The sequence below is a fragment of the Lonchura striata genome, chromosome 6, assembly GCF_050655825.1.
Source record: "Lonchura striata isolate lonStrDom1 chromosome 6, ASM5065582v1, whole genome shotgun sequence".
NCBI classification, from domain to species: domain Eukaryota; kingdom Metazoa; phylum Chordata; class Aves; order Passeriformes; family Estrildidae; genus Lonchura; species Lonchura striata.
In genome coordinates, this window is record NC_140708.1 from 11695725 (window position 1) to 11723244 (window position 27520).

Consider the following 27520-nt stretch of genomic DNA (forward strand, 5'->3'; position numbering starts at 1 on the left):
GAAGATCTTGGTATATCCCTCTCCAGGAGAGCTGATCCTGCTGGAGTAGATGGCCTTGTATTCCTTTCCCAGATGTAGAGGGAACTTCCCTGGCATCTTCCCCAGGAGGCAGTAAAATTGATGCAGTGACCACCAAAGAGATGAAGAGAGCAAAAACAAAAGGAGGCACACAAAAGACCCACTCTCCCTGGCAGCACCTGCAGGTCCAGGACCACAAAGCCTGTGGTGCCATCCCTCTATTTCTAACAAGTCACCTATACTAGAATAGACCCAGAAATGCTCCTACCCAACCAGAACTCTCCCTTGTCAGGTTTGAAACCCTCAAAACGATCTGCTGATAGCTCAAGACAAACATGCCTGATGAGAACTATTAAGAACATGAAATTCAGCAAGTCATGACAACATGTAGCTTGCATTGGTCTTGACAGGCTCAAAACCACAGCCTTTGGAACGCTCCTTCTGCTGTTTCCCAACCCAAACCATACAGCCACTGCAACTCCACCAGAGCGGTCACCCCAGCACTGAGAAATGAGGCCGCTGCCAGACAATGAGTGACATGATCTGAGAATGCAAGCAGCACTTCCGGTCAGGAGGGATTTTATCTGCAACAGGAATATGGCCAGGACTGCTGAATGCTTCAGCATCTGAATCAAGTGGATTAATCCCATTTAATGAGCAGTGTTCAGTCCTGCTCTCCATGGACCCATTGTCAGCATTAGCCAGACGTGGAGCACTCACAGAGGAGGATAACCAACGGTGAACTCCAACATGGAGCTTCAGATGACCACATCCCAACAGTTCCCAGCAAAGAGAGGATGGTGAGTGGATCTCTATTTCTACCCTTCCCCAAATACCCTTCTCCTCTCTCCCCAGTAACACACAGGCAGGGGCTGCACAAATTGCAGTACATCTGCTATGGAGGGTTTGATTCACTATCCTCCTCTTAGGGAAGTGCATCTACAGCCCTGAGACACAGATTGATGTGAAGAGCCACAGTGAAGTCACTGTGACTACATGCAAGGACATTATATCATGAGCATGTCTATTATTTATAATGAAATTAAGCTGGCCAAGATAATTAATGTTATTAATATCTGCACAATGATGAGCACAGTATGACTAGATAAATAGGTGGAATTACTTCTTATCTGAAATATCCTCCCATCTGACTAGTAGTATGAACCCTAAGATAAACAGAGAGGATAAACAATTTGGTATGAAGTGTTACTGTTGTTTTTAATTATCTAATACCTATATATCAGGTGCTGAAGAAGCAGAACTACTTGTGCTACAGTCTGGGGTGCTTTGACAATATGGTCCATGCCACAGTGCACGGGCAATATTTTGACATGAAAAATGGCTTGGGGGAAGGGGGAATTGAGGCAAATTGAGACATTTTCACACAACGGATTTTGCACATTCTTTCACAGAGAAAACATTCAGACAAACTCTATAGTATCTGGCAGGACCCTGCAACTCAACACACCAGGCTCCATCACCTCTTACCATGCCTGTCTAACACAATAGTACAGACTCCAACTGAGCACAATAGGGCACAAAAAGAAGAGAAACAATGACTTAAGAGCAGAGTTTCATCATGAACTTCAGCCTCTTTTATCGTCATCAACAGAAGGCACAATTTTAACTGAACTCCTAGGGAGGAGGAGGAGGAGGTGGAATTTAATTTGCCTTCCTGTGAGAAACTGAGAGCAGAACACTCCTACTTGACCTCTTTAACCTCTTAATCTCCCAAGACATTCACTGTGTACAACAATACCAACGCAAATGGATCTATAGATTCACTGTATTTCCTAAAGAGATGGTCACAACAATGGAAGTGTTTTTCAGATACACATCCATCTAATTTATTGAAACAATAGATTTGGGAGGAGCTGGTGTAAAAATTCAGTATATGCAAATCTCTTTAGCTGTTTAGCTTAGAAGTGTAAGTGACAAAATTGTGTCTCAGATAAAAATCAACTATTGCTTTAAGTAATTTTCCATCCTTGCACTTTAGAGTTTCTAATTAAATCATCTTGAAAGGAGCCATTTGTGCTGCTCTTTTTTTTAAGAGAAAACTAAATTCCTGTCTAAAACCACTCAGACAACATAGAAAATAGGATGCCATTTATACTACAGAAACTCCATTTTAAAATATTTTAAGGAAAAGACACAAGCCCACAAATATCTTAGAGATTAAGTCTATAAACACTAATCAGTGATCCAATTTTTACTTGCAGCATGGGCTAAGCACTGCAGCACATACAGAAGACTCTAAAAACATGCACTATTCAGCAAACCGTGGAACATGCAGCTCAGCAGTAAGTATTAAAGAAACAGCCCAGTTTTTTTTTTAAGCTTTCAAACTGAGTTTGTGCCTTTATCTTTTATTTTTTTTCCAATTTAAAAATGTCGAGATCTTAACATCACGGTAATGTCATTTGTGTTTGCTTCTTAGAAACCATTACTGAGGCAGCTCTTGTTTCGTAGTCTGTTTATCTTCAAACTTATATTTAGAAGTACATTGTAACCGGGTGAGCTGCTCCCAGGTTTATTTTTAATTCGTAGATACTGTCACACACTGTGTTTGTGTGTCACAGAATGTGAAAACTAACACTAGATGCCAAGAAAGCTTAAGCACTACCAGTTACCAACAAGCTGATAGCATTAGGTTGTTAGGTGATTATAATTGCTGGTAACTTTGAACACAGGCATGATTTAAAGTGAAAAATAAAACTGTTGAAAAAAATTACGTTTACCTTCCCAAGAAAATAAGTTACACTCTAAATGTGAAACCACATACTGGGAAACAAAGGCAGGGTTGTACCTAAAAAAGAAGAGAGTGCCGAAAAGAGTATTATTAAGTGATTTACCTTGGCAACAGCTTTGCTTTCAGAATTATTGTTGGAATCCTTAATGCCATTTAATGAATCTCTTCTCTGTGGGCATGGCTTCTTTTTGCGTGGTCTGCCTTTAAGATTTGGCGCTGAAAATTAATGGAGAACACTTTGAGCACATTGTCTTATACTGGATTCTTAACAGCCAAAAGCATAATAAATAATTCCACTACAATCACTCACAGAAATGTACACATCTGTCTACAGTAAATGCTTATTACGAGATTCCCGTCCTCTAGGGGTTATGTCTTGACACACTATACATTTCTATAGAATATCCCCCAAGGCTACTCTATTCTACTTTCACATAACTAATTAATATAAAGTCAAACACTGGTCTCCCAAGGACTCAGAGAGAAAGCACAAATATTTCTCCCTGGTACAAAAAAGAACAAAATTTAATATTAATAGGCAACTTTGCATTAATCATCTTGCTGCCTTTATTTCTAATCTTGAAGCAAGAGAACTAACTGCTATTTCCAACTTTGGGAAACATCTGGCATTGTAAATGCTCTGAAATATTGAAATTCCTTACAGCTCCAAGAAATGTTTATATATCCTGTCAGTCTTGTCAAAGTTTTTCTAAAAAAGTTTAAGAAAAAAAATAAAAAAATTACCCCTGAGTCCTGAAAAAGATCAAAAAAAACCCTTAACAACTAGTTCTGGAAGTTGACAAGTACTGAAATAAGTGATTGATTGTTTCATAAGGGTTACATACCACACATACAAATTAACGTGAATCACTTTCAGTTTTGTCCAATTTTTAAGATAAAACAGCTCTGAAATAACACAGTGACTAAATCCTTGCTGTGCTGAGCCATACGAGGAATGCGATATGGATCATCATAAAAAATATCACACTCATCTTTCAATAGTGCTATTACAACATAAATTATGATCATATATAGAAATAATAGATGAAGCAGATGTTTGCTCATTATTACATCTCCCCTCTGCTTTCAGATTTAAAAATCAGCCTCCGATTACTATGGCAACATTTAAAATGATAAACAATCATTAACTAATGACTGTACCGAATAAGATAATTTCCTTTAAACCTTTAATTTTTAGGTAACCATTGTTTTTATTACTAAAAGGGATGATTAGAACAATGTCAGAAATCTAAACATCACAAACCTCTTGAGTGTCTTCTAATTGTTTCTAATCTTACATTTGTTACACAGTAAGCCAGTGGTTTCAGGACATTTTACATTTTAATTAGTTTGCAAACACAATAAAGGGTGCTAATTTGATTTTATAGGTTGAGTAGCACTGTCATATTTGGTCTGTTCAGAGAAAAAGAAAAGCTTTGGATTTAAAATAAAAAGTCAGATCCTTTTTCTTCCCCCAGCACTGGTGTAAGGTAAAAAAAAAAAAAAAAAAAAATCTCTATGTGTATGAGTATATATGCATGTGCATATGGGAGTAAGTCCATATTTGTGTCTATCTAAAAATACATTTATCTCCCTACAGAAATATCTCCATCTATCTCCAGTGAAGCACATTCTGCTTATTGAAAAGTACTGCAGAAAGCAATTCTGAAATTGTCATCTGAGGCTAACATGCAAAATCAAACAAAGAGAGAAAGAAATGATTACCCATTCCAGTCGACAAACATCTGCCTGATTTATATCTGTACTCATGAATGCTACAGCATGTGACTGCACACCACGTCGCTGGGAGTCTCGACGTGGTGTGGATGTCAGGCTCACCCAAAACGAGCCCTGGGTGTTTGCTCAGCTCGCCGCTCCGTCGCTCATACGCGCAGAGATGAGCGGCTCGGCGGGAGCGTGGGCCGCGCTCCGAGGCCTCCAGCGCCGGCTGCCAGCCCCGGCCACGCCGCCCTGCCTTATTTATAAACCCCGCTCAGCCTTTGATGTCTTCCTGATGCCTACAGGGATTTTTTGGCACACGACCTGCATGGGATGGACAGATCCTTAGCCACGGTCTGCCTCAGCGGTCGCTGAGTTCTTTAAAAAGGTACTGAAAGAGACAGAAACGTTCCCTCAATTTACTACGCTTTGGCATACATATTAAAAGATTAACCTCTGAATGAAAGGATCCCCAGGCCTGGCCCAACAAATGGCCAAAGCGGGATGTGGCAGAGCTACCATCAAATATACTTGCAGGAGAGTTATTAGTCCTTCCTTTCACTCCTTCATTCCATTCTTACTTTTTAACAAATAAAGAAACTAGTTCAAGGCTCAATGCTTTTCAAACACACTTGTTATCCTGAGTTTTGGCACTGTACTTTGAATCACACTATAAAGCACTGCTAATGTTTTGCTAAAAGCTTTAAAAGCAAGAAGGCATTTGTTCCTAAATTCCAGGTATATTGAGCTTGCATATAAACACTGTTTGAATTGGAGCTTTCCATGGCAGAACTGGCACAAACCCACTATGAAATGGGGTATTTGCATTCTCCTGGTGGCTCAGGAGCTGCAGCAGGGAAGGGCTGTCTGCAGCACACACAAGGACCATCCCACATGCCCCATGGTATGATTTTAAATCACCTAAAGCCACTCCAGATCTGACACACAATTAACAAGAAAGCAGCAACCGAAATTATTATCACAAGAGAAGGTCCTGCCATCTAATATCTACTCTGTAAAAGAAAACATTTGATGTAGTCCCAAGTCACACTTGAAACAAAGCTATTATTATTTGCTCCCTAAACCATTAAAAAGAAATACATTATTTGAAGATTATTGCATTTCAGTGACATTTGTTTTGTTTGTGTGAGTGAGGAAATATGACTAGGACTGAATAAAGAATTTACAAGTCACATTCATGTTTCGATTTTGTCATCTTTTGTTTAATTTTTGACATATTCATGAGCACACTGCAAATGTCTTGAATCTGTTATTCATAATTATTTTAAAGCAATTTTACATATTTTGTGGCTTAGTCACATTCAGTTTTCCTGATGATGTTGGATGTTCAGTATGTACTGGACAGCTAAGTGAGTATCCTATGGGTTTTCTGCTGTTGTCTAGTGGAGAAGGACTTCTGGCATGACTACCTAAAAATATCCAAAATTATTCACTTTCTTCATGTGTTTCTGCACATGGCTTTCAAATTCATTTTCTGAAAGCATTTGTGGCAGTGAGGCCTGATAATCTGCACACTCCCAGAAGGCAAGAGCATAAGCAAATAAAATTGAAGTAAAAAGTGAACAAATAAGTACAGAAAAAAGTCTGCATTTTTTGCCACCTCTTTGGTGTGCGTGCTTATAACAGGAGTATTATGAGAGAGACAACACAGTACCAGTAAAAAAACTTTCTTTCCTGTGTAATTGACAATGTGATTGCCTTTTGCCAGTGTGTGGTGTTTTCCCACTCCTTTCACCTGCTGAGTCCTGGCAAACCTTTCAGGTATGTCCAGGTAAAACACAGCCAGCAGCAAAATGCACACAAGTACGAGTGAACACTCCCTGAGCCCGGAGGAGTCCCCAAACTGGGGCTGTGCTCTGTACTGCCAAAACACCAGCAATGCCCTGCATGTTTTTACTGCAAACTGTTACACCTGAGAGGTTAAATGCAAACCCTGTGTCATGCACAGCATGAGTTAGATTATCTGTAGATGTAGACTGGCAAATCTTTGCTGTCTAAACATATCCCAATAAGAAGATGCTTCCAAAGTCTGTTCTTTGTTCAGCACAAGCTGCCTACAAACTACAGTAATCAGACAAGGACAATTCAGAGGCATCAGTACAGAGAAATAAAGACTGGTAAGCTCAGTTGTAGGCTCTGACCCACCAAGAGAACCACACAGAAAAAGGGAGGAGCTCAAGGCTAATGCTGCTCACTAGCTAGGTGTTTTCTCCAAGCCAGAAGTTCTATCTCTTCAAGAGAAGCCAAGAAATAGCATCACTGCTACAAAATTACATCTTCCCCTCCAGCACTCTCACCAGTCTGTGTAAACATCAGGATACTGTAGGTGATTGGGATACGCCAGAAGGAAAGGGAGAGGCAGCTACCCTGCTCACCTACTCCGAAAATTCCTAAGGTTGTGGCTACTGTTCTCCAGTCACTACCACCCTCAGATTTCAATTTCCACAGACACTGCCTGCTCAGCAGGACACAAGAAAAATGAGAATTTCCAAGCTTCACTGCCTAGAAGAACTCCTAGCTCTGGTTTTACCCCAAGAAAGGCAAGTTCTATGCAGGAGAAAGAGAAATACCCCAAAATGAGAGCTGCCAAAGTAAACCATGACCATTAACACTACTTACAATGGAAAAACATAGGCTGCCACAACAACACAGGACATCCACCTGCCACCTTCTTTTCCTATGTGTCCAGGATGGGGAAGTGATCACAGGGCTTACCATCTCCCTGTCATCATGTCAGCCTCACCTGAGCTACATCCATGCCAATAATGCCATGAAAAGGTCAAGAAATAATGGTTGTTGTTTTGGGGTACCTGCATTTAGCAGGTCACTTACTGAAAAATTACCTCTTTTTTACAAGTTTGATTACCATTGGAAGTCCAGTGAGTTCAACCCTCCCAATAACACCCTTCCCTACATTCATGTATTTTGGCTGATGCAGAAGATTATTGTTATAAGGAGGGTGTTAAGAAAAACAGTGGCCTTCATAGAGCTGAGGTCAAGCTATGTTGGCACTTTGTCAAAAGCAGTGGTGTAGCCAAGAGTTTTTAATGAGCCTGGAATGCATTACCTCATTTTTCATACCTGGATCACTTACTCATGTTGAGCCCAAAATAACCTTGGACCTTGCTGGCTGCTCAGCAAACCATGTAAGTAAACAAGTACTGTACTCATGCCTAAAACATGTATCTTCTAATTGCTTGCTCCACATTTCTTACTCTAGAGCACATCTAAGCAATTGTAATGCCCATGATCAAAGTTCTTGCCTTTCCAGGCCTCTCTGACTGCGTAACTATTTCCTGATATGACTTTTGATTCTGGCCTGCTGATACTCCAGTTTCTCAGACACACTTCAAAAGTAGGAGAAAAAAAGAAAAATAAATAAAAGGAACATAAGGGCATTGCCATATTTTGCTGAGGAATGTACTCAGTTAATGGACTTACACTGCCAACCAGATTCTTCTGGCTGCATGCTGTTTTCTGTGACGATGTTTTGTGGAAAGATGAAGGAAGAACAACAGCATATTTGCCAACTGCAAAAATCAATTAAAATAAATCAACTGAGCTTCTAAAAATCTTCATTGTCATCAACAAAGAAGGGCCAGCAGAAGATCTGGGTCTACATTTAGGGTAGGCTCGGAGTCAGGTGAGCTCTAAATGTAGATCTGGGAGTGTACCAGAGGGAGGTAATCACAAACCAGGATTTAGGTGGAGCAGTGGAAGTTGCAAGAAGTGAATAAACAGGGATGAACAGTGTTGCTGGACTCAGAAGAGACATGAGGCAGCGGCAGCACAGCTGCCAGATGCATCCACAGCCACTCTTCCCTGAAGGACACCTTGCACAGTGTCCCCTCACAGAATCCTTCTGCATTGTGTCAGTCCTCATGTCTTCTGGTTTTCACACACATGCACAAAAACTGTGATACCAGACCCCTTGGCCCTAAGCTGCAAAACCATCTGTACATAGAGAACGGATTATATTCCCTCCAAGGCAGGTGGAAATAGCAGGATGTGTCAGATCCCAAAGCTATTCATGATTCAGGTGCCAAATAGAAGCTGGAAGTGGCATATGGAGGTGCCTGGCCATCGAAGTCAAGGTGAGCAGAATGGCCCCAGATCTCCACAAAATCCATGAACTGACCATGCCTAATAGCAACACGTGGCAAACAGCTGCTTGCTGAGAACATCCCTAACACAGCCTGGCAAAAGTTAGCTCTTGGCTGAAAAGCATGGTTACATGTTGCACCTTTTAAAATGTAATGAATAGAAAGTTAACAGGTTTAATGGCTTTAACACTTACCCCTCTAGGGGGCTTCCAGCATTCTGCAATATCTGGAAGTTAAGAAAAGCATATTGCTGTATTTAAGCATGGTCTCAAAAGCTGTTCAAAGCTTAGTTAATCTTGCATATTTTGTGGAGTCCCAGCTGCTTCCTTGATTTCTCCATCACCGCCATCTCCTTATTTTATCTCCTTCCCCTCATGCCCTTTTCTGCATTTTGACTTTGGGCCTTCACATTTAATTTATTTTTCTTTCACCTCTGAAAGTTTATTTAAAAGTTTTTGCCCCCAGAAAACAGGGTCCAAAAATGAGGGCTTGGGGCATTTATTGCCCAGGCATGCTGAGCTGATGAAGAGAAGCAGAAGCTGTAAGTAACCTAATATTGCATTGAACGGGTAGAAATTAAAATGCCTGGAACAGAAAGTAAAATATCAGCCTATGCTAAAAAACCCCAGACCTGTGTTTAGGAAACAACAGTATCAATTCAGTTTGGGAAAGGTCTCAACAGGATCCTAAGTACATTTATGGAAGTCAATGATGAGCACCTACCAACAACTCAAGCCCTCACCAAGCTGTGGAGGTCACACAGCCTCTCTGTGCACACACACACATCCCTCATGCTTGCTCAAGCTGACATGAAACAACTTGAATATCAAAATTATTTTTACTAGGCCTTTTCTAAATGAAAACACTTGTTTATTCCTCTCTTTATAACTGAACATACCAGGCTTGACCTGGAAACTCCAGAGCACAGCAGTGAACAACTTGGCAGGAAACATTAAGGAATCATGCTGCTTTCTAGCCCACATGGAGAAAGAGTGGACTTGTGTAGCCATTTCTCAAAGTTTTGTTTTGGAAATGAGATATCCCATGCTCCATGTGGGGAAAATCAATTTGCTACCTCTCTAAAGAAAACATCCCCCATTTGGAAATAAGTGAAACAGACACTTCCTTGTGTGGATTAATGTGGAGACATATGACTTGCTGCAGACTGTTGTTTTGACCCTCCTCCTACCCAGACAATCTCTGAAGAAAGCAAAATGCTAGTATTTTTGATGAATTACAGTTCAGACTAGCATTGCTTTTAACAGAAAATTTAGAGGCACTGCAAACACCAGGTTGGCAAATTTTGCCAAAAATTGAACGTTTCTTGTTTTCCATGGAAGATGGAGATAAGGTTCCAGATGAGGCTTGGAGTCTCTTTTTCTTCATTTCAGCATGGATGAAAAGACTTTTCCTTGATCTGGACTTCTTTATGTCCTGCTGACTAATGTCGATTAAAAAAAAAAAAAATGGGGAAAAGTTGTTTTTTTTTTTTCCTGGACAAAATCTATATATGTGCTGGAAATTATGAAGTGCAGTAAACTGAAATGGAAAGCTGAAGACTTCAGAGAAAAATCTATGCTTGAAAAATACATGACATTCAAGTAGACCTTAGAGCAAATTAAAATAATAGTAACAAAAGAATTCAATGTAGGCCTGTTACTGGCTACAGATGACAGGACTATTACTAATGATTCAAAAAGAGACAGAGGTGTTTGGTAAATATTTGTTCCATACTTGCAAAGAAGCCAGATGATATGCTTGCAAAAGAATATAATTAAAGCCAGTCAATTGACTTGGTTTTACAGAAACCTGATCTTAAAACAACAGAAAAGAAAAACAAACAAAGTACCTTTTTTTACACTTTGAAACTATAAGCTTGGTTAGAGAAACTAGCTGCATAAATGGAACTTACCCGCATTCAGTAAGACAGCTGATTTAATATTAGATAATACTTTGATTAAAAAACAGCACTACCTAATTTTATTCAAGCATATATTGAATGGATTAAGAAGTGGCTAAATGTAGGCATCAGTGGGGAATTTCTACCAAATGAAAAGATTTCTGGTGGGATTCCACATGGGTTGCTCCTAACCTTGTAAGTATTACAAATTTTCATCAGTGAAATAAATATACAGCCCCTGACAGTTACATTCACACTGACACAAGGACTGGCACAGTGCTAAGACTGACTCATACAAATGAGTAATCAGAAGGAAAACAGACCAGGAAAACACAATGCTCCTCAATACAGCTCCAACATGAAACCTGCAAGCAGGGATTACAGGTCCTATTGACCAAGCCAATGGTGACTGTTCATAGGCCACTCCCCACTGGAAATTCAACATACACTGATAGGAAGATGCTGTGGCCAACGGGATATCTGCCCTCAAGGAGGTCTGAATAACCCAAGCTGTGCTGGGCTTGAGCAAAAATGACAGAGAAGTCACTTTACCAGGTAACAGCAGCGCCTCAAAGGTGAGAAAAAGCTGTCACACAGGAGCGAGGAGGCATAACCAGGCATGCCCAGGCACTGCAGTCCCCATTCCTGATCCAGTGCCAGAATATGGAGTCACGTGCATAACCAGCTTTCTCAAGGCCTTTGGGAAAAGCCTGAGCCAGACACAAGCTGGTGTGCACAGTGTAGGATGTAATACATGAGGGTCTGGAGGGTTGAGGTATCAGACTGGAGCTGGGTGTCCCGCCTCAGGCATGGTGAGGGCTGAGGCCACGCTGCTGCCAGGAGAGCCTGGCCGCTGCGGGCGGCTGCAGCAGCCTGGCTGGCTGCACGGCGAGGCGTCCAGCTGTCTGGCTCTGGTCCTTGCTCAAACAGCTGTTTCCCTTCTCCTTCAGAAAAAAGGTGGTGAACTGGATGAAAGAGTTTGCCAGCAATTTTGGCTGATGAGCCACTACTTGGGGCTCATACCAGATTAGATGACTCAGTAGCTCTTCTGGTGAGAAACTGCATGAATATAGGATCAAACACAGTGAAGTACTGAGCAATGCAGGACAAGGAACATGAAGAGCTGCAGACTTGATTCAGCAAAAGACATGCCTAGCTCATAAAGATCTGAAGCATGCAATGATGTCTGATGACCTAACTGTGTTAAGCACTGAACACAATCAAGCCAAGCATGGCTCTCTCTGTCACTAATGGGAAAGAAGCATTCAAGCCCTGAACAAAGAAATCATCCTATATCATGAAACATCCTGTGCTTGGGCAGGAACACAGGATCACACATGGGTTCATCAAATTTCTCTTTCCCTCAGAAATCTGCAATCTCCAGCCCCAAAGCCCTCCATCCCCAAAGGTCACCTCCTGGGAGGCTGCACCCAGCAGACAGGGGCTTTAGTTTCTGTTGGAGGGTCAGAGCAACACCCAAGAAGTGTAGGCCTGACTTCTCAAAATAGTCTGGGTTAATTAAAAAAAAAAAAAAAAGCAAGCAAAGAAAATGAGCAAATGAGCAGGTTCTAACGGATTATGTAATAGCGAAGACAAAAGCAATGCAAATATGGCAGCAAGAAGTGAAAACGTACAGCAAACCCATATAAGCCAGTCAGTCTGATCAAAACTCATCAGAACACTCAAGGCAGATCTTCCATTAGAGGGCTGTAGAAAATAGAAGGCAAATCTTAGGGCAGCTTTCCTAACAACGTTTCTTTTTCTCTCCAGTAAAAGGCAGCATTTGTGTAATTGCTGTCTAGCAGAGTCAGCAGTACCCAATGGAGACATGACCTACATACCTCAGAAATACAACAGGAACGTAACCAGTCGTGTACATGTAGATAGATGGATGAGATGGGCTAATTGACTGATGGACACTGTGCACGAATATAAACAGGCAGAAATTCATGCCAGAAGGATAAAATGGACAGTTTCCAAGACCTTGCTTTTGGGAATGACAACACCAGGTAGGAAGCAATGATCAAGCTGTGCACAATGTGAAAGTGACAAATATATTATTTAAATAATCTCTTGCATTTCTGATTTGTAACTGATTATATAAGATTCTTTTTTTGTGTGCAAGAATATTATAATTTCCTTTCCTTTTTTTTTTCCCCTTTGCATTTGATCATTGTACTGCAAAGTAATCAAAATTTGTTAGGCATAATCAACCTGCATGAAGACATTAGTAAAGTGACAAGCAGAAACTACAGAGTAAGCTCTCCCCTTTGATGCCTACATTCAGCTGCCACCACGATGACTACACAAGGCATTAGGTGGAGGCAGGAGCAGCAGCCACAGCCTAAGCCCTGTGCCCTTTCACATCTCTGTGTCATCACCAACTTCACTTGCAGCACTTGGCTTGCCAGGCCGCCCCACCACAGTGCACAGAGTCAGCAGCGGGTTCAGAGACAATTCCACTTCTGCAGACAGCTTGGGAACAAAGCCTTGGCACCTGGGGATCTGCATATACCTGACATGGGGTGTTATTGCTGAGGTGCAGAGGGGACGCTGCCCACACTGCTGAGTACAGGAAGGGATCTGTCCTTTTTCACCAATTAAACACTGAAGTGGAACTCTGGCAATTTTGTCAGGTTCTGTATAAGCAGCTAGGGAAACTGTACAAGTCCCAGAACACCCCAAAATGGTGGTTTTAAAGTCCTGATTGTAAGATCATGTGCCCAGTTTAAATAAGTGCAAACCCATGGAACTGGTGTAATCATCCCAAACATCAACACAAACAAAACTGAACCCATCTCTTCATTTTGACCCCAGCAAATCTCTAGCACTCAGAAAAATCCAAATAAAACTGAGCTGTATCCATAAATTTATCTGAGCAGAGCAGGGTTTAAACTAAATATGCAGTCAGTTGTGCAATATTCTTCCGTAGTCAATACTGCTTCTTAGGAAATTATCTGAGTGAATTAAGTGGAAGACTATTAAACAATTTACACACTTCCTTGTGTTTCAGATGTCTAATTATAGCTGTGTTTGTCTCTCCCCGCAGAACTGTTGTATACCACATGGTATGCATATTTCAGCATCCAGCATTATTAACTCATGACCGACTGTCAGTTGATCATTATCTAACACATGGGGTCTGCAAAAAAAACCTTATTTGGGCAAGAGCAGGCTCCGGACCCGCTCCCGCTGCATTTTCCTCCAGAAGAACTTCAGTTGGATTATTATCTGCTGTCAATGGAAACTCCGAGGTTACTTATGTGAAATCTGCAGACAGGAAAATAAATCCTCACTGAGTTTAAACAGTTGATATTAAAACCATCTCCAGCTCGGCTGGTTTAAAGAAAACTCTCAGTTGCCCTCTAGTGTCCCCCTGCTGCCACGCCAGGCAGCGCGCCCGCCACAGCCAAGGTCACACCATTTAACCCGATTTCACGACGGCAGATTTACTATTTGCCTAATATTTCGTGCAAAAGGGCGAGGGGGGGGATGATTTTTTCCCCCCTGAAAATTTCAGGGCTCCGGCCCAGGAAGCCCAGAGCTTGCATAATGTTTACAGCTGTAACTGAGGCGCATGACACACGGGTTTTATGAGTGAGAATCTCTGAAATCACTCTGTGTGCTGCACTCCATAAAGTTCATTCATAACTAAAAATAGACTAATGTACAAACTGATTTAGCATTATACTGAAGCTAAGGAACACAGGGAGTCTGCAGAATTCCCTAATATGGAAGAGAAGCTGAGTTTTCAAAAGCAGCAGTTTATTTTTTTCTGAAAATGGACAACATATGTAGAAGATTTAATATACAAAACCAGGTGTATATATAGCCTAGATCATCATATGTGCCCATTTTCATGCTATATAAAGATTTTATACAGCCTGAAACTATAGATTTAATAATAGATTACTAAATTAAGTCTGCACAATCACTTAATAAAATAAATAATTTCAATTTAAAATACAGCTGAGGGGTTTGGACAATTTCCTGCATAACAGAGGCCCATCCCTGAAATGTAAATAACACTGGTGTTAAAACAAGTCAATCAGGCACATCACAAAAAAAAAAAAAAGTACATGAAAACAAATGCATTTTCCAGTCCATTCTAAGTAAGGATACCAAACCTTTATTTTATTTGAATGCTGCTTTGATGCATTACTACTGGCTTTTTTTTTTTTTTTTCTCTAAATGTCCAATGTCCTGTTCTTCCTTAGAGAAATCTAGGGCTGACTAAGTCTTAACATTTTGAAAACAGCAAACCATCAGGGTTTTGCAACAAGAATTATTCACTGCCTTCCTGTGTACTGTCAGCATTCTTAAAATACTGTTACTATAAAATTAAACAGTGTGCTCTTCAGAAACACATGACGTTGCTTGCTCTGTTTTTTTAACTGTAATTGTGCAATTTTAAAATTCTCTTCTTTCTCAATGCCTTCTCCCCAAACAAATACCTTTGATAGTTATAAGGTTACAAAAACAGTGTAGACTTTTTTTTTTTTTTAAACTTACAGGCCACCTGTAATATTATTGAGTGATTACACAGTAGAAACTACAAACATTACTTTACTTGGTATATATCCTAAATTAATTATAAGGCCTTCTCTTCTTTATTTGACAAGACTGAAATACCACAAGAAGTACATATGGCAATTCAGAAAATATAACCAGGGAAAAGGCGAAATGAACATTTCAGAAGACAAATGACTTCATTTGCATAAGCAGATATTTGTAAGGCTCCGCCTTTCTCTACTGCCTGAACAGCACTTTCCATTTCTCTTGCTCTCACTTTCACAGCATAGTTCACAAGCACAGTAATTTCATGCTCCACTCCAAAGTGTTACCCCAATTGGTAAGAGGAGGTTTTTTCCAACAGCAGCCAGTGATGCTGTGGGACACTGAAGAGGTGACATTGTGCATCCAGGCAAGGAAGGTGGCAGGACCTGTGCAGGAACCCTGACCCAGTGGTTCCAGCCATGCATGCTGCTGCAGCACCCCCACTTTTCAGAGGAAGGTTGTTTCTCAGCTTCAGATTAATCCAGAGCCCCAAAATAGTGAAACTGTCACTAAAATAATAAAGGGGGTCAGTCCCAGCACCACCCTGCCATGTCAGGGATCACCTGCTCCCAGACACGTCTCTCAGGGACAGAGTGGGACACCGGGAAAGCCACTGCCCCCTTCGTCTGCAGACTGGTCTCTTAGTCTCTTAAATCTCTTGGATTTAAGTTTTTCCTAGAAGCCTCCCCATAAGCCATGACCTGAAGCTACTTTGTTTAGGCAATCTGACAAAGTTACAAGAGTGACCAAACCTACATATCCGATTTTAAACAGATAAAACTAGCACCAAGACAAATCATCACCTCTTCTGGATTTCCAAGTACACTATTAAGTAAGACTTGGACTTCAACTAAGGTGAATATGAAGATTCATTGTCCCAAGAGATAAATATTGACTGAGGAAAAGCAAAGGTCAAATTGGTCAATATTTATTCAAGAAACTCTAAATCATGATGCAGTGTAACGTACACTCCGAATGTCTTCATCAGCTGTCTCTGAGGAACTTTTCATTATGACTAAATACTAGAGAAGTATCTTCTCCAAAATGCATATTTAAAAATACTCAGAAACTCAAACACACCAACTCCAAATAGGAAGCTTCCTGTGGCAATGGCCTCAGCAAAAGGACGTGTTGATTTGCAAATGCTATCTACCCAGCCTGCATGCCAAAACTCAGTAGCCCTGAATTCTGAAGATGTGAACAACAACAACTTTCTGACTCATTGCATGGCAAGATTTCAGGCCACCATGAACAGAACTTCTTCTTTGGTGAGGACTAATGCAGTCCCTTCTTCCTCTATTTCAAGTATCTGTAAATTAGGACTGAAATTTTATTTCTGGCTTCTAGTTCACGTAACTATTTACCATAGTACAATGCTAAACAATAGTTTTGGAGGGGTTATAGTCCTATTATTCACTGTGGCAAGTGTATTAGTGCTATTATTATCTAAGGTTTCAAGCTTACTGCCTGTTTTCTGAAGGTTTTCTACCATATTATTTTTCTCTGAAGCCACAGTGCTACGGACCCTTTTCCACACAACAGCACCGCTGAAAGCAAGGATTCCAGGAAATTTGTGGAAGCTGATTTTTCTGAAGATGCATTATGAAGGAAGACACTTGCATCCTCTGAATTTTCAATTAAGTTATTCACAGAATTCCCTTTAGCACCTTCACACAGCCAGTCAGTCATTGGGAAGGTTTTAACACTCCAACTCCTATGCTCATTCAAACAGTCCAGCACAGCTGGTGAACTCCTATTTCTAACCTTTTGTCTTCACCAAACAGTCAAACGTAGCAGATTTGTTGCAATCACCATGGAGATCTGTTGGTTTCAAATTAGGCACAAACTGTTTATTTCCTTTGCTATTTTTATTGTGTTTTGAGCCTATTATGCTCATCCCACCCTGCCCTTCCCTTATCCTACTAGCAAATAAGAAAAACTGGCTTCACTGGGAAGTCAGATCCTAGACACAGCTGCTCCTGAACTCCACGGTGGATGGCAATGGTCTCCCCTTCTCACCTTCACAAGGTCAGACTACACTGATGAGAGGACCCAGAGGGCCAAATGAAGTAGATGCCTGCTAACTGGAGGAAAAATGTAAGCCTTGCTTTGTGCAGCTTCATAGTTAGGCCTACTAGGGTTGGAAGAATTAATATACTCACTGCAAAAGGGAGCAAACAGGCAGGGTTTGGTCTCACATGTGTAAGGACACAAATGAACCAAGGGCTGGCATGGGAGAAACAGCCCTGGCGTGGCAAAGGGAAGCAGGATGGGAACGGGACCATGTGGCAAGCAGGGCAAAGGTGAGGAACTGAAGAATAGGAGGACTGAAGCAATAGGTACTAGGGGGATCTGCACTTCTGGACTGTTTGGATTATGTACAGAAAGCAGTTAAATCCAGCACTCCCAAGGCAGGTGGAAGTGTCACCAAGAGACACCTGGGCTACTGCAGCCAGATGCTATGGAGCACCCTCTCACCATGGAAAGGCTCACTGAAAGCACCACGGAGCTGTTAATTGACTCCCAAGTGAAGTCTCTAACAGAAATTCCTTTGGAGGCGCAAAGAAAGACACAAGGACCGATAGTGCTGAATGTAGGTTTCCCACAGCCCAAGTCAATGGGCTCCCTGTGCCAAAAAATGCAGCAGGCTGGGATCTGACAGTCCCAAAGCTGCGTAAGCCAAATGCAAGCCTTTCCCACAGTTCTGTGACAGGTACATTGCTGCCTTTAAAACAGCATCGTGTCTCCACTAAAACATTTCTCTGCTTCTGGAATAATATGCAATCTATAATATGGAACTTAAGTCAAAATTCAAAGGCCAATTAAAAAAATAAAATCAATGAAATGCTTTCATGAAAGAGAAGATTGATCTGCAGCTTATAACTTCCAGTAATGTAATATTTTAGAACTTTAATAAATAATGCTTTTATCTTGATTGCAAAATAATACCCTGCCATAAAAACACAGAGCAGAGGTAGGAAACTGTTCAACAAGAATTAAAATGCCACACTTTGCACAGAATGGAGCATTACAATTATTGGTGAAACACATTTTTCAAACTTGTTAACACAAAATTAACAATTACATACATCACTTAATTCTATAAGTGCATATCCCTCGAAGTACCCATTAGCCAACCATGCCTAGTTCAGTTTTAATATACATGCAGGCTTTGCAGCACAGAGGGGATGTAACTATGCAAGTGCTGGCACAGTAAACCCTGAAATGGCAAGTGCTATTAAATTGAGATGCAATCAAGTTGAAAGGGAAACATTAACAAACAGCAGACAATTGAGAAGAAAATACAGGGCGCTTGTGTTCTAATACATGTGCCTCAAAACCTTATATAACTATTCATTGTCTAGTTCATCTGGCCAGGGGCCCCGTTTGCTCTATGCTATTCTATACTAATTTTATAATAATAAACTGTTATACAAGCTTTATGAAGTCATGCATATGAAGAGGTTGTGGAAGATATTACATTTGATTATGTTTCTAGCAAAGACACCATCTTGACATTAAACATAGCCTGGTAGAAGTTTAAAATTAAAAAAAAAAAAAAACAAAAACCCTAGCCAAAACAAAAAAAAACCCTGAACAACAACCAAAAATAAAATAAAAGACAAATTAAAGGAAACAAATGCATGCAAACAAATAATTTTAAACCCCCAGACAAACAAAAAAATCCTTTCTAAAAGGCTTTTTTCCTCCTCTATCACCTCCACATTATGCATGACAGATGAATGCCACTCATTCTTGCATTGTAATATATCCCATAATACAATGCAAGAATCTGCATGTTTCTGGACTATGCTCAGTGAAAGATAATCAGTGATTTTTGGAAATGCACGGGTTTTTTAAAATACACTTTATTTTTGTAAAAACAAAGCAAAATGGTTTACAAAGCCAAAAGGAATGCATGAAATAGCTGGGGTTTAAAAACCATGTTGTTTTTTGCTTTAGCATGAACCAACATGAACCACTGAGATACCTTAGTTGAGATTTAGCTGCACCACAAAAGATTTGTAGGATAGCAGTTGGAAAACTTGGGGATAAGAGACACAGGACACAAAAACATATACACTACAAATGAGATGCAATCCAGAAAAGTAATTTCATATTCCACATTTGTCTGTGGAATTGTCTGAGAATTTTCTGCTCAACATTATTTCCAGGTTTATCACAGCGGTTCTAAACTGGCTATATTTAGTCACTGACCAGTGCCAGAAAGCACTACCAGACTATAGGATCATGGCATATTTTAAGTTTGATATCTCATCAACTATCAATGCCAGAAATAAAATGCCTGTTATAATCAGAAAGAGTAAAAGCCTCAGAGCTCCAAGATACATGAGCTTTTCAGCTAAGTCATGAGATATCCCAACTCGAAAATCACATTCTGATTACCACTGTGTGCCTAATACTTCCCAACCACCCTTCACATATTTTGATTTTAACATTTTACCATCTAATCTAAAAAAATCCCATTAAAGCTAGTGAAGCAATGTTTTATGTGGGGCCCCTGAGGCACTTCCACATGCAAATACCGCCACCACATACCAAAAGCAAAGAGTCGGCACTCAAGTGGCACTGAAGCCAATGGGTATAAGAGCAAACCCCAAAAAGCTTTAATGCCAGATTCTGATCTAAATCACAGCACTGTCAATTCAAAGTAATTGACTCCTGTGGATTTACATGAGTGGAAAGGGGATCCTAATCTTGTTCTTAACCTATACCTTTGAAGTAGAGATGATCATAAATCAGGTTTTCCTGTCCAATACGAAAATGTCAGAATTTCATAACTTTCTTCAAATTGGGCAGGCAGTCAAAAATGTTCTGAGTAACTAATAGGCTTTTTAATTTTAACGTGTCTAATGAAAAGAAAACAACTGGAAATACTTATACAGCTTAAAACTCATCTCAAATGGTTTTGACAAGACAATGTATTCTACTGAATGTGGGCTCAAAGCCCTGTGCTCGAACAGCGAGCGTTGAGTTCCCTGAGCTGCTGCAATGGTAAAACCACTGAGGAACAGCACCAAAACTCATCCAGAGAAAGGATGGGCACAGGACATGGCACACTAGCACCAGCTGTGACAGCACTGGCCCTGAGAATATGTCAACACATGATAAAACTTAATCCAATCCTAGACCAAGCATTTAATTTCAACCTTTCTGATGAAAAAAACAAAAAACCCAGAAAAAAGGGGGGGGGGAAAGACCAAAATCCAAACAGTCATATAGTGGTTGTGAGTTGTTACTGTGGAAAAGATTCCCATTTCATTTAAATGGCATCTTCAAGACCTAAAAGAAGGCATGAAGAACTTGACTCAGTAGAATAAGACAATGTTGTGTGAAGTAAAAGTTATGCCAGAACTAAAATGCAGCAAAAAGTGGGAACCAGGGGTGATGAAGGGTGGAACCAAATGCTACCATGGGGTTTGCCTGGAGCTCAGATCCATGGCCAAATGCTTCTACCAAAGGAAGCAGGAACCTCAGCCATTCTCTAGCTGCAGGAATGCAAGACAAGGTGGCAAAACTCTCTTCAGTCACTAAGGAGTGTTTTTTGACTTCCTGTAACTTATTTAACCATTGTCACCTTGCTTTGATCTAGGCTTCTGAAACTGCAGAAGCCCATCCAACTGCAGCCTCCTGCAACTGCTTCTGGCTGCATGACCCACCTCACCTCTGCCTTTGACTGATGTGCCAATTGAAGCTTGTATTTGCTACTTTGGGATGGTCTGATTTTCATGGATCTGCATGCTTAGACCCAGTCAGGACAGCCCTGATGCCTTCTCCAGCTCACCTGAAATGGGAGCTGATGTTACTGCTCATTCATCTTGGCTGCCTTTGCTCTCCCGAATATTTCTGATGGTTGCTAGGCAACTATTGTTGAATACATGCATGAGGCATTAATTGTATGAGCACTTTAAAAGAGGAAAATTCTTTAAAACTGAGGACATTGCCATACCAAAAATAGGATATTTCTTTTATGAAGGGCAACACTCGTGGCTGGGAATGTTGAAGGCTTCAGCATGTCAGAGGCCAGATGAGTCACTCAGATTACTCACATGCAGCGCAGCACAAAAGCAGCATCTTAGCAGACCTAACTTTATTATAAAGTTTTATTTTAAATTAAGTGCTTCAGATCTAGTTTTATCTTCTGACTGCTGTCATTGGGATATCACAGTCTACATTTTCATGAAATTAATTGCATTGGGTCCAGCTGCTGTTACAGTGTTAGAACATAGGGAGTGTATCAATTCAGTACCTTCTAAACCAAACATGGCACCAGCAAGTACTCCTCTTTGCTACACTTCAAAGAGATGTTGTAGTCTCATTGCTGATCCTAAGTGCTCTGTGCTTCTTATCCATAAATGTGGATTTCATTTTATAGGGTCTTTTTTTCCAAAATACATTCCAATGTCATGACCAAGCTCTAAAGACAGTAAACACAGACTTCCATAAATTGACTTAAACTTCTAAACTAAGTAACTGCAAGGATTTGCAGCTAGGTAATTTTTAGAGGGGGTTGTTTTATAAAAAAACCATGTCTACCATAACTAAACATTCACAATGTACACATATTCATCTTAATTATAGGCTGCCTTTCAAAATAACCAGCACCATAAAACCCCCTGAAGAACCATCTTCTTTGGCAAATGAGTACAACGATTATGGTTCACTGCAGAATCGGGATGCTATAAAAGAATGAGGGCAACTATACTGCTAATTTTAAACATGGTATACTGAGCTAAGAGCTGCTCAAGACCCTGGGATCAACCTTTTCCATTTTTCAAAATTGTGCTCTACCTCTGTGGAAGTTTGTAATGGGACACAGGCTCAGCTCATCACAGTTCAGCTGAGGCTTGTAAGACTTGAAGGTGATGTGACTTATTTAATCAGGGAAATGAGAAGTAGAATCATCAACACCTACTTAAAGTAAACAAGCCACCCCACAACAAACAGCTGTTTTCCAACTGTTTTTTAACTTCCACTACAGGTGCAAATCCAGAGGGAAACACAGCCGGGTGATGACAGAGGTGGAAGATAGCACCACACCTCTCTGTTGAAGCAGCAGCAATGTCTGTGGATACCACTTATGTAATGATCACCAGGCATTTTCACATATTCTCTTACCCTTTCAGTGACCTGAAACTGCTGATTTCAAATAAATTCATTCTCTTCTACTACCCATTTGTTTCTAACACCTTCTTTTTAATTAACATCTCTTTAGAGCTATTGCAAAGTTAAGGTGATCAGAAATGTTTGTTAAAGACCCATCAGGAAGACTCATGAAGCAGATACTCTTAAGCCTGCAGATGATCTTGCAGTGTGTTGCCACACATTCAAATGACATGCTGAATTATGTTTTCCTTTCTTCACTGAGGAGACAGCCGTTGCAAAAGTTACTTAAAGCTGCCTAAAGTGGACATAAAATTCTCCTTGAGCTGGTCTCCTGAAAAAGGAACAGGCCAGGGACTGATCAGACCCCAGAGACGAGAGCACAGGAGCACACTGCCCAGTCAGTGCTCTGAGGCAGACAGCTGCTCATGGTGGATTGAGACAGGGAAGGAGAGCCAAGAAGACATAGGTTACCAACAACAACCTCCGTGGATCAGTGAAGACACTGATGTTTAGCTCCTGACATACTGTATTTCCTCCATAATCCTGTTCCTCATCCTCCTGTCCACAGAACAGACGCAAAGCTCTGCCTTGTCTAATTAAGAGTGCAAGCACAGTTTTTGAAGGTTTTATTGTATAATGGACACAAGATCCAGCACAGTCTAGCCTTTACTGGCCCGGATGCTATAAACTGCATACATTAATAAAGATACAGTTTTTAAGGGCAGAAGGAATGAGGGGGATATTAACACCTTGTTTACCTTCTGCAACTGCCTATACAGCTGAGTGACTACTGGATTACAGTAGCTCTTGTTTGAGTAAGGGTCCTGTCTTTTAGAAAGCAGTCTTGATTTAAAGGATTCAAGTAATAAAGAATCTATGCTACTCCTAGCTAAGTTGTTTCCACAGTTAATTACCTCGCCTACAATGTAATTGTGCCTTACTTTCAGCGTTAATTTACCACTTTGAAGCATGGGGTCTTGCTATGTGTCTCTCTGCCAAATTACAGAGACCTCTACTTGCACAGGTCTTCTCTTTATGGAAGTACTAACAGAATGACTGTGCCCCTTCTTATTCTTCTCCTCTGTGCACTAACTGGAGCAATTATTTAGTCTTTCACTTAGAAGCAAGTCTTCTGTCCCACAAATGGCTTTTTGAGCCCTTCCTTAACCCTGCCCGGTATTTGAATATGCATAGAACAGGCATCAGAATCAGGTACAAAGATAAAATTAGGGCAAAACCTCTCTTCTAAAACACTTCCTCCTCTTCCATGGTCTTCTACAAGCCCACAGCTCAGAATAACACATTTGAGTATTAGTAGTGCAGTAATTCCATGAAATTGTACCACCCTTTTTGCAGCAAGCCATCATCATTTGACTAACCAAAAATGTCAGCTCTTAGGGTCTTGATAATGATTTCCTCTAGCATTAGAGGCAGGAATAGTAACATCTCTCAATTTCTTCTCTCTATTCCCTGCTTATTAATCCAAGAAGCAGGTCTGCTCTCCTATTCCAGTCAATTGGTTATCTATCATTACACCAAGTAATTTATGCCATTAAGACCAACACAACAGCTCTGAAGCACATGGAAATGCTGCCAGATCACTAAAAGACCAAGACACATCTGTATCTAATACTGAGGCCCAAGCTTCAGTTGAAATGTAAACTATCATCACTCACCTTTGGCCCATCGTGGACAATGTATCAACTAAAACAAAATCACTAAAAAGTCATAATTGCCAATGATAAACCCACACAAAAAATTGACACTACTTCATTTATTAAAATCTGCCTTCACTTTCAGGACTTATGTATAAAAGCAAGGTCCTAGGGAGAAACTACCAGCATCTACTGGCTATGGACACATGCAAAAAGGGATTGCTGAGGTCTCTCAAGCTATTTGTGTAAATGATAAACTAATTGCCCATGATCTGTTTGATCAGGTTTACAAAGATGCTGACAGATAATGAGAACTTAAACAGCACTATTGTCAATAGAGAGAAAAAGCCCTACTCTGGATCCCCCTAAATGCCCTCACTTGATTTTAGAGAGAGAAAACTATAGCAAGAATTTTAATGACCTATTTTGTCTCTTTTGCAATTTGATTTAAAAGCAAATTCACAAAATCCCAGCCATGTGGAATTTACATTCTGCAGAAGTCTCACCCACCAGCAATTACTACTGCAGTGTTTAAAATTTTAAAAGAAAACAAACCCAAACCTGAACAAAACATTATTTTTCAATTAATTTTCTTACTCTGATTTCTCTCCACATTGCATCATCTCCCAATTACTATGATTTTGCTGAGTGTGCCAGTTTCTTAAATACACAGCTATAAAATGTATGGACTAATTGTTGAGCAGAACTGAAGAGCTATTAAAACTGCAATAGTACAGCACTTCCAATGGTAGTCTATTATTTCTACATGATTGGTTTTGTACAGTCCAACTCATGCAGTGAAACTCTTAGATAAATTAACTCCTTCATTTTGACATAAACATCAAAGGGAGAATTAAAGGAGAATGAACATTATTTTCTGCTGCTATTTTAGACCTACTCTTCATAACATCCATGAACATTCCTGGAAAGTTACAAATTATTTAAATTGAGAAAGCCATTTGCTGTTTTATCAAGTCTGTAATACACAAAATTTGGCTCCAAAATGATCTCATTTTCCCATTTCATGTTTCCCTATCATCTACATGGTAGAGCATGTTTACAGAGCTTTATAACTATAATATACAATTCAGTCATTTCTAAACAGCCCTGTAAGAGTAAGTCTGAAATGTACACATTTTAAAGATTACTTAGTGAACACCAAACCCTTTCCCAGCTGTTTTAAATTTTGAATTTCCCAATAAATGAATAACATACTAAAAAAGCAAACAAGATCTGACATTATTTAGTCTAAGTTTCTAAAATGGCATAACATCTGTGGCTAAAAACAATTCTGAATAACTATATTTAACTAGAGCAGTATTCTATTATTCATAGCTCATTTTCCTTACAGACTAGGGGACTTAATGTGGTGTTCAAGCATTTCAAACATTTCTTTTAATTGTTTAGTCCTTCCAAGAGCCAAACTGCTGCAAAAAGGGGGAAAATGTTCACTCATATCTTTTATATATATTCATGTGACCAACCCATGATCTCAGTTAAGTGCCACAACTGTTCATTAACACACATCACAGCCCCCCAGTCAGCACTGTGAGCTTTGAAACCATGCCAGAAGCAGGGGCTCAACAAATGGCACTTTGACCTTTTCACTACTAACTTCAATCTTTATTAAAATCTCTCAGACGTCAGCTCTGTCTCTCTCTTTTACCATCTTTTATGGGCTCCTGAAATACCTAATATTCATTCATTAAAGGGAAAAGTTTGTTACATTCTTACATAATGATAGATTCCCTTTCACATGCAATCGGCTTGTGAAATGCCTTTGATTGAAAAAGAGAACGAAACACCCCCTTCCCCTGCCAAACAACTCTAAATTCAGAATTCTCACTCACTTCCAGGGAAATCAAGCATGCTGCCTAATATTAAAAAAAAAAAATCTCATGGCATCCAGGCAAGTTTAGCTCCGTTTTATGTTCCCCTTATTAAATTTCACCTTAGCAACACATAAAATCCTCACCCCGCTCTTTGCTTGCTTTTTCAGTTTCATGTTTGCATCTTTATTTCTTTGGTCCAAGCATTTAAAGGGGGACAGAAACTGAATTTTTTTGTCCAGCAGTTTCAGTTTCTTAAAATAGAGTCACCAAAACCAGCAATCCCATGGAGGAAAATGCAGGAGAAAAATCGAGGCTTTGATCATTTTTATGGTGCTCAAGCATAGATTTAGGGGGAGAAGGAAAGAGAGAAAGAAATAATGATTTTTTTTTTTTTTTGCCTACCAGTAATTAAATAATTACACATTAAGAACAACAACAAAAAAAAAAGAACGACAGAAAAAGTTCTCATGAGTCATTTATGTGTTTTCATTCTTTGTGTAAACTTTCTGGCACACCCTATATGCTTCATTTCTTGCTTTAAATAAGTAAGTACTGGAAAATATGCATAGTATTTGGAACCAAGGGGAATGACACATTAATTCGAAGTTTACTTTGTGTTAAGTTTGCTGTTTTCCAAATTTGAAATGCAACTTCAAGGAAACCTAAAACCTTCAACCTCTGATTTCTCTCTCCCCCTTCACCCACGGATTATGCAGAAGGTATAAGCAATTCATTTAAGCAGCACAGTGAAGTATCATCATTAGGTGGCTTAGTTGCCTGGGATACTCCTATCAGCCTGACCAGTAGGGAACCCGGGAAGCGTGAGCTCCGAAGGGGGAAAAAGTAAACAAAGTAATGAGTAACAGTTACAGCTCCTTAAAATGTGTACATTAACCGCGGTATTGGAAACTATTTGCTTTTTAGAGGCAGCACCCTCTGATTGAAAAAATGATAAATATTTTGGAAATTCCATCTCAAGCCAAAATGAAATTACCTGAGTGCGCTCTCGGAGAACAAAGCTTTTTAGTATACCTTCAAATGAACTCAGGTAAGTTTACAAACGGCCTATACCTAAAAGACCATTAGCTAAAATTACATTTGTTTTTATTGAAAGACAGCCTCAAGTGCTGACATGTAATATATGACATGGGATACATAATAATATTGTTAAACCAGTTCTGACATAATATTTCCCCAGGCATAATAACCACAAATGACTGCTTTAGTTAAGAACTAGCCAGAAACAAAATAGATCCACGTAAAAGTAGCTTTAACCATAAATACCTCAACAATATTTTATGTCACTTTGTAAAAAAGTTAAAGGAGTCCCATAATAATTAACAACAAAACCTTCATGTTCTTTACTATTGTATGGTGCTTGTGAAAGGCTATTTCATAGTCCCGCAGCTGCCAATGCTGTAAATTATGCAGGCACCAAGAAGCATTAAGGAGAAATAATAGCAATTTAAACTGAGGCTGACGTAATTCATGATAAACAGTCATTGGAAAATATTACAATGTTGTCTTTTTTGAGTGGGTTTAATCAGAAGAATGTGACATATTCTGACACAAACCACTCCACTTTTCCATTGTACGGGGATGGGGACCCTTCCCTGGCCATAAAGGTTTCCCTTGCTCACTGCCACTGCTGAGCCCCAAGACCTCAGGGATGCTGCTCACGAGGCTTGGGTTGCCAGTGGGCCCAGAGCTCTGAGACACAGCTCCAGAGTCTGAGCAGGCCTGGTGGTCCAAGGGAGGCACAGAAACCAGGGGAACAGTCAAACAAGGATGTGCTAAGGAAGGTGTGTGAGGCCAAAGAAACTGCTCCAGAAATG

At 40.1% G+C, this 27520-nt stretch overlaps 1 protein-coding gene and 1 long non-coding RNA gene across 10 annotated transcripts in view; one reads left to right on the forward strand and one right to left on the reverse strand.

Moving 5' to 3' along the window:
* Positions 1-27011, forward strand: LOC146767030 (uncharacterized). Its single transcript, XR_014956257.1, has 3 exons — positions 1-818; positions 2241-2321; positions 4371-27011. It is a non-coding gene; the product is annotated as an uncharacterized LOC146767030 (long non-coding RNA).
* ARID5B (AT-rich interaction domain 5B) overlaps positions 1-27520 on the reverse strand; it is a 156314-nt gene that overhangs the window by 35418 nt on the left and 93376 nt on the right. For all 9 annotated transcript variants that reach the window (XM_085583196.1, XM_085583193.1, XM_085583195.1 and 6 more), the window contains one exon: positions 2874-2986. In XM_085583196.1, the coding sequence (XP_085439322.1) occupies positions 2874-2986 (113 nt within the window). The remainder of the gene's footprint in view (positions 1-2873; positions 2987-27520) is intronic.